Below are 14740 nucleotides of genomic sequence, written 5' to 3'. Positions count from 1 at the left end.
CTTATCGCGCGGCTGGTTATGCGTCGCAGAGGGTCGTCCACCACGGTGGAAATACCCTCGTCCTCCGTGTGTGGGGGCGTCCTGCTCGTTGTTGTAGTCATAGTCGGACGGCGACGAGGGAGAGAACCGGCATTGTTGGGCGGAGAGGAGACGCGGGAATTGTACGACCGACGCCAGGCACCGCGGCGCCCAGGCGTCTCCGACGCCGCCGTCGCCACCAACACCGCCGCAACCGTAGTCGCCGCGGTTCGAGCCATTACCTTACTTATGAGGAGGAGCTCTGGTGTAGCTGCGGAGTAGGTCGAAACGAATCAAAACAAGCCATTCTTATGGTAAAATCATTCCTCTGCGCGAGCCCTCGTTCTCCAGGGCGATCTTACTCCGCCGGATCATCGGATCTTGATCTGAGAATTACTGAAAATAATCCATTTTCCATCAAATCGAATATTTTTCAAACACGATTATTTTTACTCGTTATCGGTTTTTCGCTTTTCACTCCAATGAACGATGCGATACAATATCAATTTGTGTGATTAAAGTATCAATTGTTACCGTTGTCTTACTTACTGAGTACACTTTTCATGTAATGAGTGAAGGATAAATGAATATTTTCACCTGAATTAAAAAATATTGCGAATGAAACTGTAAATTATCAAAAAACTTGTTTCGCTATTAAAACTGCATACTGAAATTTACGAAATTTTGGTTTCAAAAGCACCGTTTCAAAAACAATACGTAATAATCGATCGATCGATTCATTTTTACCGATTCAATCGACTTGTGTTCGATTATTTTTGGCTTAGTGACGCCCGATGCACGCGTGCTGTCTACAATTCGTACATGTCATAGGATGAAAGTATTGCGAAAATCGCGAGGGGATTTTTTTTGCTGTCAATATTTGGTAGATGCCGCCGTTCAATTTACCACATGGAATTAATTCTGCATTGCAGTAATAACTTTACTACGTTTTGCTAACATTACTACAAGATATCGTAATGCCTATTTTTTCAGTTTTGCAGTCAACACTTCAAGACGCTATAGTCACCGGAATAAATTCTTGTGTTGAACTGTATAACAGAAATTTCTTATCGTTTCGATTCCATTTGTTTAAATTTGTTCTTCAAATTGCCTATGGTGCGAAATAAAAGCAACGCTGCGGAACAATCTACTTTCTAGTGACGCTCAATTGTACTCACATGAAGCATTTGGAATTGTCAGTAAATGGAAACAGACTTTCCCAAGTGGATGAAAAAAAGGAATACTAGGAGATGTTCGTTGAACTTGAAATAAGAATTATTTTTATTCGCTGCAATTAGAATCATCATAATATATTCCACAGCACATTTATTGTTCAATCGACCTGATCTTTTATAACAAGCAGAATACACAAACTGCACATTGCAGATACGAACCGCTCATGTTTGTTCAGAAATCAATATAATAAGATACGTCGTTAAACGTATAAACTTTGATTCTCGGCTTGACTTACGATGAATAATACACTGTTGGACAATTCAATGTACCTTATATATACACACCGTATAAGCTATCCCCATCCATGATTAATTCCGAAGAATTGTAACGACGTTCGTTCCAATCAGACCAATAGGAATAAAACATCGCAATAATAGCTACGAGGAATTTTTGTCCACCTATTACCTAAAAACTCTGAAAATCTCGCCGAATGAGTATTGCCCAGTCGATGTATCCAACTTGTGATAGGCTGGCACAAAAACTTATGATTGCCTGTTAAAATCCCAAGGTCTGAAATTCTGTCGCGAAGTTAATTTGCGTTCCATTACTATAATAGTAAAATGACAATTGCGGCAGTTGGTGTGTTTTCGAGTCACGTGGGTCCATTTAACAATAAGTTATTCCAACCACGTACAACCGGGTTTTTCACCTTCCATTTATTTCGCATACATAAGTATCCTTGGGAGTGGTCGTTTTTTCTTCAAAGTTGAATGACCCGCCTGGGGGAGGGAAATTGAGGGAAGTAGAACAGTGCGCAGTATTGATGGTATGTTTCGTATCGCTTCAACATCCGGTATTCTGTCCGAGCTGTTACTTTTGTGATTCAGGATTCAGTATTTCAGACCGTGATGGTGGGTGCGTACTAATTGTATGACTTATATGACAATTCCGAATCACGTAGGTTCTTCGAAACCTGCAATGGCGTCTCTGCGTGAGAACCACTTGCCGAATTGAGTCAGGAAGAAATCGGAACGAAAATCAGCGCTAGTAGAACGTACGTAAAAGCTCCGGGTTGTAGGATATTCGTGTGAAAATTCGTTCGAGGAATATCTCGACTCCCGATCCTCCGGACGACCCCTCCAAATTACTTGTCTGGTTATATACGATATACTGTCGAGGGTGAACTGCCGTAACTCTGAAAAACTTATCTGAAACAAACAAGAGAGGAAAATCGTCCATGCCGCAGCTCCGGCAGGAAAAATATTTTTAAAAGGCGTTGGCTACCATCAGTAGCCTGCAACAGACAACGTGTTGCGTGCAATCGATGTGAAAAGAGGTTGGGTACAGATTCTGCATGCACGGCAATATTTACTGAGTAATGTAACATGCCGATAACGTCGTCGGGATGCGACACATCTGTGCTCGCAAATATTTACAGTTTTTTTTATTTAACCCAATTAAAGTTACGTACGTCTAAGTAGATTTGTGCGATCACGAATAGCAGGAACTTCGAACCTGATTGAAATTATCATCAGGGACATTGTCAATACGAGGTACCAAAGTTGGCGAAAATTCGACTATCATTTGATTTGTTAAAGTCGACGTAACGTCAAGAGATAAAAAATTCCACTCGGAGTCATATGTCATCAATGTGCCAACCATTTTAGTCGATGGATGTACCTACTCAAAATCGTCAGGATCAAGACAACGCCTGGACGAAAATTCGACATCGCGTAGAAATCGCCATGATGAAAGTCATGGGGATCAAAAAATCTGGTAATTATCGAAATATCAACGTTTTATGCGAGTATTTTTTGATGACGACAAGTCAATTTATAATCGATTTCTATATAACTGTTGACTGTGAATTGACAACCTAGCGGGTATTTGTAAACGTATTGTTTTCACGTATACGATTATTGGCTTCAAATGCGCCTTTTTCGACAGTTTCCAATCGGTTGACTATTTTCTGCCGATAATAAGCCAAATATACCTACGAGTTGACCGTGCGCTACTTGGGTAGCGATGCGAAATAATCGGTACGATTCAGTTGCTTATAACCGCGGTGTTATTTGTCACGATTAAGAAGGTTCGCGAGTTAGGAACCAATACTTTTTCATTCATTCTACCAGTACTCGGTAGTAGATAAGGAAAAAAGAATAGTTAAATATTAGTGTTACACTTCTAGCATTTTTAGAACAATCGTCGTGGGTATTTATACGAATGTATTTCATTTGACAAACAATCATTGTCAATGTGCGACCATATAGAAATCAAATTAACGAAATATTATATATTATAGAAGTATTGTAAAGTAAATGAAGAACCTTTCGCCAAGGGACGGAATAAGTTCTGCGGGAAAAGGGCGCGCCAGAAGACTGTGGTTTACGATACGATTGAGTTGAAACTTCCTCGTATTCGCGCGTACCTCGGTATATTACTACCGTATTACATACCATCGCGTGGAAACATCCATTTCTCCATCAACTACTCAACAGGAAATTCTTATCTTATTCACGAGTTTGCGTTCGCAAGTGCCTTTCTATCGACTCGCCAACATCGTAGTCACAATCAGTCCGGTATGAATGACTGCGCCGCAATCTCTGTTTTAGTTAAGTGCGAGCAGCAAACGTACTATAAATAATGATGTTTGTCAATTTCTCGTAATATCGCATCTCAGAATCCGTTAAAGACGCAATAGAGGCATAATACGAACCCAATCAATTTTCTGGCAAACGTATATGTAGGGATGACCTCAGGAGTTTGAGAGAATCGAAGTAATAGCCGTTAAGACGACGGGGAATCGCATTTCTTTGTTTAGTGAGATCGCTTATCGAGCTGCATGCCCGCGGTAATTCAAGCGAATGACTTCCGGCTGTAATACCGACGGATTATAGCGTCGTGATCGCTGTCTTTTTGCCAAACGCATGAATTGGAAACTCCTGGCAGCCGTACAACGGCTGCCGAAGCCCCAAAAGCATCGGTTCTTAAATTTCCCACGCCGACTGTAAGCTTTACCCGTTCAACGAACATTATGTACCTGTTAGGAGTGTAAGTTTAGCCGTAACTGAAAAAAATTTCATATGCTATACGTAGTCACTAAGAAATTTTCAGCAAAATTAATATCGTTGCAACGACTGTTTGAATACTGGTATAATTACAAGAAGATAGTTCTCAACACATTTTCTGCATAGATTGCAACGTTATATCTGTTGGTTCGGATGACTGCATTTTTTCAGTTAACAAAGCTTTAACATCAATTTATTGCAATACTTGCAAGAAAAAAATATAGTACGACTGGCCATAATCAAAAATAACAGTTACACATGCCATATTTTCTGATTACAGTTGCAAAACACATTTTCATTTAGAAACCCAGGAATATATATGTATATTTCGGTTTCCTAGTATGTGGTAGTCACAATTATGATTATCTCTCGAGGCAATAATAATTACTGAGAGTTAGTTTGAAACTCGATTTAATTTTTTTTTTTTTTACATTTAGTTCTTGTTTGCTTGGCAGAGCGTAGCACGGTCACATTATACCCAGATCTAATGCGATGTGTACTAAGTTTTTTATTTTCTTTGTTTTTCTCGATGTTGTAAACCTCGACGACGAAGCCGCCAGTCCGCGATAAAACGGGTGAAACTGCCGTCAGAACAGGATTTTCAGAGAGTTGGGAACGTTTGCTTTTGCCGAGGGGTGCTGACGAGGGGTTGAAGAGTGAAGGATAGTGGCGACTGGCAGGCGCCGCTCGTCCGCGACCCAAATAATAACAGCTATAGTGCCGAACGTACATCGTACTGAACCATTTCTCTCCCCCTTGTACAGATCGACGTGCACACAAATGCATTACGCAAACATAGCTGCCCAACCTGCATATTACAAGGCATTGGTCATATTGTCTGCATATCTTGTAACATAATATCTACGCGAATAAATTTAAGCATTAGTAGAAGCAGTTTCCGCACACACAACGTGAAATCGGACTGTGAAATAACAACTTCTTTCATACCGTTCCAACCTCGAGTAACACCGATACGAATAATGGCTTTAGGCGTACCATAAAATTAAGTAATAAGGATAGATATGTATCACTGTTTACTACGTCTCATAGTACGTTCTTCGTGACTACATTTTTTTTTTTGGCACGGAAATAATTTAACTCTCCGCACGTACGTTATTACATATGCATTCCCAGAGAAACTATAGGAAATTTTTATGTTCCACATCGGAACGATAAAAATTTTGGACGTAGTACGCATCGCCCTACTTCTCTTTCCGTGCGTGCGGCGATCGGTCAACCGTGCATACGTGCGTGCGTGCGATTGTTACAGTAGATTAAAAAACACATGACGATTGTCGGTGGTGTGTGCGTCTAGTAATAGTGAACGAGGATCAATGGCGTCTTTCTTTGTTCACGGATGGCGTAACCCAACACCTTCCAATGCCAGGTGCGCCTGGCGAACGCAATTGGTCAAGCGTATAGGTTGTTGCGTAAAGAGGGCAGCGTTCTTTTTTGTATTACGTTATACTCTGTTTCATTTTTCTACGTCGTTTTAACGCGCCGTGCCGATATTGTGCTGCATGAATTACAAGTATTTTGTTAAACCGTAGAGAGGTTAATAAAGTTCTACGCAGAAATCAGCAATTGTCGAATAATTTTTGCAGCTATAAACCCGCGATTCACCGTCCAGGTCGGACAAACGTGAGGCCAACATGCAACTGATTAGTAGAAAGATTTTGGTAAAGCCATTTGCTATCTCCGTTGGATGAGATTCGTATATTTAGATAATACGCATGCAGCAGGGAAAGGGGAATTCGGGTTAATATTCATGAAGCTCACAGGGCTTACCGCAGATTTATAGATAGTAATACTTTTAACAGAATCAATTCGAAAGTGGTAAAGTATGTTGGGGGACCGAGTCACGCACTTCGTAAAGTAAGCCAACGGACAAAACAAACGGTGGGTATAGTTGTTATTCCGTTTGAAAATATTAAATAAACAAGACCGAGCTGAAAACTTTCCTTAGACAGCAGTACGTACGGTACCAGAAACAATGCGATGTGGAAGTCAACTCCACTTGATGCGAAACGATCCTTCCTATTGCCGCGGAAATTAGTCAGAATTAACACGGTTGCCTGACGCAGTGCAAAAGTCGTCAAGATCACTTAAGTCGGAAAGGTCGAACTTGTTAATATCAGAACCGACATTTTTCGGACTGAAATATACACAAGAAAATACGATTCCAACCTGGGACCAATTAGCAAAGACTTCGTGTAATTCATCGTGGATACGAAAGTGGATAACGAAAAGCCAACCCTGGAATGAAAATACGCTTTGTTATTATAGCGCCACGTGCATGTCTGGGTCGGTTACGCAAAAACTTCCCCTAAGTTCACATGCCATTCAATAACTGTCGTACAGCCATTTCTTGAAATAGGAACCCTCGTCTGTTGCCGGAATGCCCGATCGTTGGTTCAAACATTATCGCCGTTGAACACCCGCCCTGCAGAGTTCACCGAAAAACGAAAATTACTTTTTTACCCTTGGCGAGGGTCCAGCGAATGGTAACCCTCTTTCGTTACGACATGATGAGGTCGTGCCGCAGGGGGTCATAATGGTCTCTGATACGGTGGGGGAACAATACCGTCAATGGTACCGGCAGTGGGTGTAATAACGTGACTTCATTCTTGTACTGGAAGCACTTGTCAGCTCTGCGCACTTGCTGTAATAACATGAGAACAAATTCAGTACCGCATCATGAAAGGAAACCGACAGTCGATAAAAAGAGCATACTGGTTGACTTCATCCAACGTTGGTATACCATATGCTGGTCGCTAATTCTACATGGGTGCACTTAGATTTTGAGGGATTATAAAATAGCGACTCTGTCTCTAAAAAAGGTATGTTTAAATTCTAAAGTTTAAACCCCTCTCACCATAATTCACTTTGACTTACAGTGGTTGATATGGCATCGAAATCGCCCGATAACCCTTTCAGTCACGTAATTCATTCATTTTTTTTTTTTTTTTTTTTGGCACGGAAGTACAATTATATGTTTCCTATGTATTTTCCGACGCTAAATGCGAATCTGATACCAAATATTTAATAAAACTGAAAAGACCTCTATAATGGGCTGAATAATCCACATTGTTTTACAAAGTGTTCTTGAATGAGATTTATATGAATATTTATTTTGATACAGTGTATGATTTTAGGCCGAGAGTAAGTGCAACCCCCAAAACTATCTACATGCACCTCTAATGAGGGTAAAAACTACCCCTATGCATCGAATTTTGTAAATTTAATGGCCATTCTGAGATCTCTGTTTGGTACCCAATGAATTCCGAGCGTTTTTAGTATACGTTTACTATCAAATTTCTCAGCTAACGAATTATATTCATGAAAGTACCTTTTTTTTTTTGCATGAGTTTATTTATAATAGTTATAAAAAATTGTGGATTAACAAAAAATTTTGATCATTGCAAAATTTAAGTAGTTTTTTACCTGAAAGAGGAAAAAAATCAAGGTTTTTGCATGGAATATGTATAAAAAAATGACAAAAAAACTATATTGGCATCTGCGACCGAAAGGGTTAAGTAACACCTACCGTATAACATCCTATGATATCATTTACGCAGTGAAGCAGTTGATAAAAACCTACTTGAGTCCCACACTAAATCCAAAAACTATTCTCACCTAGGTCCATGCCGATCACCGATCAATTGTTAAGATTTAGTTGAAGGTACTCGACATTGGCAATCCCACATTTATCGTGGAGAAGGAAATAATAGGAATACGTACTGCGGAATAACAAACTTTGAACTGTAATTCATGAAATGTATCTTATACGTGCGAACGTTTAACCGTCATAGCTATTTTTTCACGGTGATGTGGACCAAAGCGTGATGATCCGCATAAGCAAGAGCTCGAATAAAATTGCACTGATGAGAGGTAGAACATTTCATTATTCTACTAATTTCAAAGCAACTGTTCAAATATATAATAAGGGAAATCATAAACAATTCCACAACACCTACTCATGTGCGGTGAAAGACACTCGGACACCGCATAGACAGGCAAGCGAGCAGGGTCTGAAAGTCGCTCTGAAATAATAAACGACTGTTCCTCCTACACATAATAAAGAAGTTTATCCTTTAGATAGTTTAGCCGCAGCCTCGAATCGTTCTACTTTCGGACTTTGTACTCGTCGAAAATACGTAACTATTGATAATCAAATGTCATAAGCTGCAGAACGCAGTTCGGTCACTATAATCACGTGAATCGTGTCAGGGACTGTAGTCCTGGAACAGCTTGAGCAGCGTGCCGTTAATCAAATCAATTAGAAAACCACACGTTACAGATCTCTAAAGACACTCTGAAGGTAGGCTGGCAGAGATTGGCGAAAATGCATTCAAACCTGTTAAAATCAACGACCGTTCTCCGCGAGTAGGAACGAAATACGACAACGTAAATCGCGAAAGAAAAATTCTCTGCCAATGATCTTCTCATTGAAGTAGTGTTGAGTAATTTTGTCTAGAGATATTTTGAATCTCATCAACCTGCGCCACCTCATCGTACAATATGTTGAACGTGCCGCTGATAGTAATCCCTCCATCCATCCATCATTACAGCTTCCAGACAAAAATGTTGGGTCATCAAGTGTCCTTTGACAAGGTGCGGCCATGCAAACTGCACTGAATACGCACGACGCATTATAAGCGGATGTTATTCACGGCTGAAATCACTTTCTGATACAGATCCCAGTACTTTTATAACGATCTATTATAGCTGCAAAGTGGTGTTACGTGACGTTCGCGAAGCAGATCGCATACAAACACGATCGAAACTGCTTTACAATTTTGTATTAAAAGCTTAAATTGGACTAAACATACGGATATTTACTGCAGAGTCAGAAATTAGTCACAGTGCTGGATTTAAACTTTCAATGCGTGGTACCATTGCAGTTATTCGTAATCAACCGCTATGTTGCACCATGTACAGAGGCACCAATAACAAGCCATTGGGACTTTTGCTTCCGGGTGAATAAATTCGTATTCCAGTATTGGGGGCTGAGAGCGATGCGGTACAGGTGAAAAATTTTTACGATATTCGACAGACGAGATGGTATTTTGTATCTTTCATCCTCAAACGTTTTGTCATACGCCATTCAAACCGCTGGCTAGCTACATGCGTATTATACGTGTACCAAATAGATGTCCTCCGTTTCTAATTCGGCAAATGTCACGAGACGTTAATATCAGTGTTACATGTGTCGCGTTACCAGTCGGACAAGTTCACCCATACGCATACAAGTTGCGACGGTACCTACTGTACTGGATGCGTGGGAGAGGCAGGGGCAAACACGAGTAGAAGCAATATTAGGAGCAGGAGGTCAGTTAGCTTGGCTATTAATAATATTTAACCGTTTCTTTACTACGTCGACGTGCGTTTCCGTGTATCACGTGCGGTCATATATGCGTGCACGTACGCCGCTGGCTGCTCCGCAGGAAAAGAGACATTATTCACTTGCAGTACCGACTCTAAAGCTGCGAGCCACCAATTTACAAATTAAATTCCATTTGATAATAGAACATAGGTAACGTTTTACATTCTAATACCCGTTCCCTGCAAATGTGATCCTTGAGTCCTTCTCATTTCGGGGTACATCTTTCCTGTTTTCGTGTTAACAGTATCGTCGGTATCATTTGAGTCATTCATAATCCTTCAACTCCATATGCCGAGAGTTATATATGACCATTCTGGTTTATCGCGGTACATCGGGACAATCGATAATTAAACGAAGACTATCTACACCAGGGCATTGGTATAATCTTATCAGGCACGATCCTTAGTAAACGGAGTGCCTCGTACATTTGCAATAGATAAAAACCTCGGATTGAGGAAAAATCCTGTGGCACGTTTTTCCACTTAAAAAAGAGTTAACAAATATTTTTAGAAACTAATGTACATAAGCACGGATTTCTTCCGAACAAGATTATGGTCGAATCGCTGAACTGATTTTGATGAAATTTGCGCGGAACAATGTTCCTACCACAAACTTTATCACACTTCCGATTTCGAAACAGCAGTTGCTGAGTCGATTATTTTGTCGATATTTAAAAACAGATATCCGGCAAACCGGCACTGTGTCATCGTGCAAAAAAACCAAGAGTCTGTCTCGTTTAATGGTACCAATTTGAAAGATGAGCTGAGGAAATAGGATACGGTCGTTCGATGCTTTTTTCTCATGAAAAGGCCACGTTCGCGAAACCGAGTTGTAACTTACACTTACAGGATCGCATCAGCAAGAGCCATGTATTCACGTGCAGATTTTCGGAGCTGCGAATACACAAATGGGCTCGTCGGTCAAATTACAATTTTGGGCGTTAATCGAAAAATGCATACGTGCTCACGTTCGTACCGGTATACATACGTGTACAACGCATTGAGAGCTGCTGAATCGTATTCAGCTCAGTCGTATCCTTTACTTTAATACAGAAGGTTGACTTTTAAATTCCGCTCACGCACCATTGATCATTTTGTTCAACTGCGAGATAAAAATAAAACTTCATTGCGGTCAGTTTATTTAAAGTGACCCTCAGCAGTGTATGGTTGATCTGCTGAAAACTTTCCTGTTCAGATACACACTTGCGTGTACGTGCAGAGCATACATTAAATTCACAGTCTCAATTCATGATCCCATACATGTAAAGTGAAAACTCGTTTAGGTATACGTTTTTCGAAGAGTATGGCATTTATGACGTATAATTGAGAATAACGTTGAACTAAATTTGGACGCAATTAATTATTTATTCTAAATTTATGACTTCAAATGGCTTCACAGTTATCCTTTTGTTATTGCATGCGTAGCAAAATTGACTGATATCACGAATGCATATGTATATGACGTAACTCGAATAATCAAATTTGTGAAATCTTTATGTATACACATAATACGGTCAGCTTCCACATTTATACTAATACAAGTAGAAAAGTTGATCGTACAACCTATAGTTTCAACGTCATCTATTTTTATTGATTGGCAAATCTATGGTAATAACCACACGATACATGTTGGTTGGAAGATCAACGTGCTTATGACATTCAAGTGATTAGAAAAGAGCGCTAGGGACAGGAATGAATGACATAAGTACAATATTCTATCTTTGCTGTGAAGAAAATTGGACAATACACTCCGTTTTCTGAACATTATCTCTTCAACCTGTATCAGTAAAATAGTAAAATAATTCCCCAAGTTAGTGGAAACGATTATCGAAGATATGACGCTGAGTTTCGGTCGGTGAGATATAGAAAGAGAGGCTTCGTTGCGATTCGAAGAACTTAAGTAGTGCGAAATCGGGGTTGGTCGACGGGCAGTAGCTGCAACTCGTAGGGCGGGTAGCCAGGCGAGTAACTACGTGATGAAGTACTAGTAGGACACCAGACACGGTCGTCAGCTAAGCTCATAAGCTGCAGAGTATACCTTCAATCAGTTCGCACAGAGGCGTGACAGCGGTCATTTACCGGTGCTTCCATTTCCGCACATCCTGCTGACCTGACTGGAACTTGAAAACGTTACCAAAGTCCATTCGAACAAACACTTACGAAAAATGCACGTGCAAGTTTTGTATCTACTTATGAGTGTCTACGTCCTAAGTCACTGTGGTAAGTCTCGATTTCCCTGCAATTTCAACGCTAGGAAAAATGTGGCAAGGCTTTTACAAGTCTGACAAATTCAGAATCCCGCGTGACATGATATAGTGCGGCGTGTAGAATTGATGATTCTGTCGTGCCACTTTATACTCGAGAATGTATTGCAAACGTGAATAAGTAATCGACAAGTTGATTAGGAAGTGACAGTCTTGCCCGATAGTCTCACGAAATTGTCATTCGACGAAAATGATCAGAGTCGTCATTATTTTGATTTTAAGCTCTAGCTACGCGGTCGGTCACTTGGTATACATACAACTAACGCAGGTTCATATGGTCTAAATGAGAAAATCATATTAACTATTGTCGCAGTTATAAGACTCTTTGCCAATTACCGTAAGAATATAAGCCCCAAGGTTCAATGAACCTTGTATCATCTGCATAAACAGATTCTTGGGGTTGAAAGATTACCTACTTTCCAAGGGCCGATTCGTGAAAGCCTGACGTATTCCAATATAACGCGTTTTCCTGATGTGTGACTCGTCAATTCATATCTGTGATGATATTACCCTGAATATTTTTGAAAAATTACTAAATCAAGTACAGGAAAACTGAACTATCACAATCAGACTGTTTTCTATTGGTTGGGAAAAGCGGAGTGTTCATCCTCATCAATTTATTTGGTTACAATAGTTATCTCTCATGACATTCGACCCACCAGCAAAGTTAGAGATACCTCATTATGATTATTTGGAAGATATGCATTCGGATTACCGAGCACAAAAGTTAACCCATATCAAGGCAGCTTTGTAATCAGCAATGCCAATTAGCTGGCATGGTCTAATACGCTGAATTGAGTAACTCGTACCTAACTGCCTCGCTTATTGCCTCATTGTTAATTGAATTGAACGTATGCTTTACCGTCTCACGAGAAATGAGCGGCAATTATACGTATTAACTACTTTCCTTCTCGTAAATTCTCGTTGAATAGCTGCCTTATGAAAATTGACTCAATACCGTAAAAGTATGTCGCCGATGCCTGAAAGTCACAATATCAAACCAACAATAATCTAATATATTTTACCACCGAGCAATTGAGTCCAATTGATCCTATCAGTAGGCAGTAGTCAACCTGGCTGCAGAGCTAGATCATAGTCGCGTGTATACTGTCAGTAAAGGAATGAAGTTGTCGATAAATCAATCGAATGATATTGTATTATTCAATTTAACCCCAGCCTGCCATTTCACCAAGCATCAAATTTAACTGTAAACCTTGACAACTCGGGTAAAAGAAAAGCGCTCGATCAGGCTTAGGTGAGAAAACGCTTTCTTTGCGAAGCCGAGAGGCGTTACTTTAATCGATACAAAAGACCGGTTGTTATGCGTGCCAAACAATCCTCTGTCAACTGAAATGGGGTTAAAATCTTAACGTCATGCGGACATTATTTTTGTCTTAGAGGTGGACGCCCTGCTGTGCTTCGAATGCAACAGCCACAACGATAGCCGTTGCGCCGAGGCTCTCCCTCCGGATGTCTTGAAGAAAGATTGCTCCGACCATGTTGAGGGTTCGAAGTACACGATGTGTCGCAAAATTACCCAAGTCATTGAATTCAGCGTCAATGGGCGTAAGTTAGTTTCTTGAATAAAATTGCCTGATTCTGTGTAGATATTCGTTAAATTTACTCGCAACTATCTTTCGATTGCGCACTAACCAGTGCCAGCAGATTCACGCGTCATCAGGGGCTGCGGCTGGGACGAATCAAACTACATGGGAAGGTGTTACCAGAGAAGCGGATTTGGAGGTCGTCAAGAAGTCTGTTCCTGCGTAGGAGACTACTGCAACGGTGCTACGGAGTCGAGGATCAGCATCTTTCTGATCGCCACTGTCATTGTTGGCTTCCTAGCCTTTTGGCGCAACTAGTCCACCGTTGTTAAATCAGAAGAAACGATAAAGCCAGCCGCATAAGAAGAAAGAACAGCGCTAGACGAAAATATAGCGCGACCAGTCCTATGAGCCGATCATATAGATGCAATTGTTAGAAATTCAAAATGCGGAGAAATGAATGACGTCAAAAAAAAAAAATCACATAGTGGGGTAAGAGAGGCCCAATTAATTCGAAACCTCTAACAACAAAATGCCACCGTAGCTGTGCTGTCTTGAAAATCTTTAAATGTAAAATCGACCAATCGATCCCACCGTATTTCACTTTGTACAGATTAAGGTCCTAAACCATAGGTTGAAAAGAGTATGTTGAACTCAAAACTCACTGTATATTTTAATGTATAATTGTAATGAAACAATCGACATCACGGATTCGTACACGCAGTTGTACGTAAGAATTATTATATTTGATATAAATTAATATATAATAATATATAGTATAGGTGTAAGTTTATAAACACATAACTATACGTAACGCATGCATCTCAAGCCACCAAAAGCAATTCCTTGATCGGATGTATATAATAATACGTTCATTAATGTCTAATCACAATCGGAGGGTTACACACTGGGGTGAATTTATGGCAATCATGTAATATTTATTTCCAAAGCCGATGAGATATCCACCTTGATCAATTGTGCAATATGGATAAGCTATACGTAAGATATTAGTCAAACGATTGTATTTCGATGCAAAATCTACGTTACGAATTTAGCTCGTTACGTGCTTACAGCGATAAGTAAATCGTCTAAGGATTTGACTTTTTGTACGTTAAGAGCAAATAGCCCTGATAAATGTGCTATATCACTATACCGGAACTTGAAACTTCATGATTTACAAAATCACAACTATACGATCGGACAATACAATACCACCTTATATTACGCAATGCTAAGAGAGATTGATTACAGAAGTGAGTCATCGAAATCGTGGCTCAAAGCGATT

General features: G+C 40.1%; 1 protein-coding gene across 1 annotated transcript; it reads left to right on the top strand.

Moving 5' to 3' along the window:
- Positions 1–11623: 11623 nt before the first annotated feature.
- Positions 11624–14607, top strand: LOC124310551 (uncharacterized). The gene is made up of 3 exons (XM_046774603.1): positions 11624–11867; positions 13310–13477; positions 13568–14607. The coding sequence occupies exons 1-3, from the start codon at positions 11813–11815 to the stop codon at positions 13771–13773; spliced, it is 429 nt and encodes a 142-aa protein (XP_046630559.1). The 5' UTR covers positions 11624–11812; the 3' UTR covers positions 13774–14607.
- Positions 14608–14740: the final 133 nt, after the last annotated feature.

Source organism: Neodiprion virginianus, chromosome 1 (assembly GCF_021901495.1).
Source record: "Neodiprion virginianus isolate iyNeoVirg1 chromosome 1, iyNeoVirg1.1, whole genome shotgun sequence".
NCBI lineage: Eukaryota > Metazoa > Arthropoda > Insecta > Hymenoptera > Diprionidae > Neodiprion > Neodiprion virginianus.
Note: the sequence above shows the minus strand (reverse complement) of the source record. Positions and strands in the feature narration are given on the sequence as shown.

Excerpts from the sequence above, each read along its gene's own strand:
- LOC124310551 (XM_046774603.1), top strand. The coding sequence starts at position 11,813 with ATGCACGTGCAAGTTTTGTATCTACTTATGAGTGTCTACGTCCTAAGT. Across the intron at positions 11,868-13,309 it reads CTACGTCCTAAGTCACTGTG|AGGTGGACGCCCTGCTGTGC; the intron begins GTAAGTCTCGAT and ends TTTTTGTCTTAG. Across the intron at positions 13,478-13,567 it reads TGAATTCAGCGTCAATGGGC|TGCCAGCAGATTCACGCGTC; the intron begins GTAAGTTAGTTT and ends CGCACTAACCAG.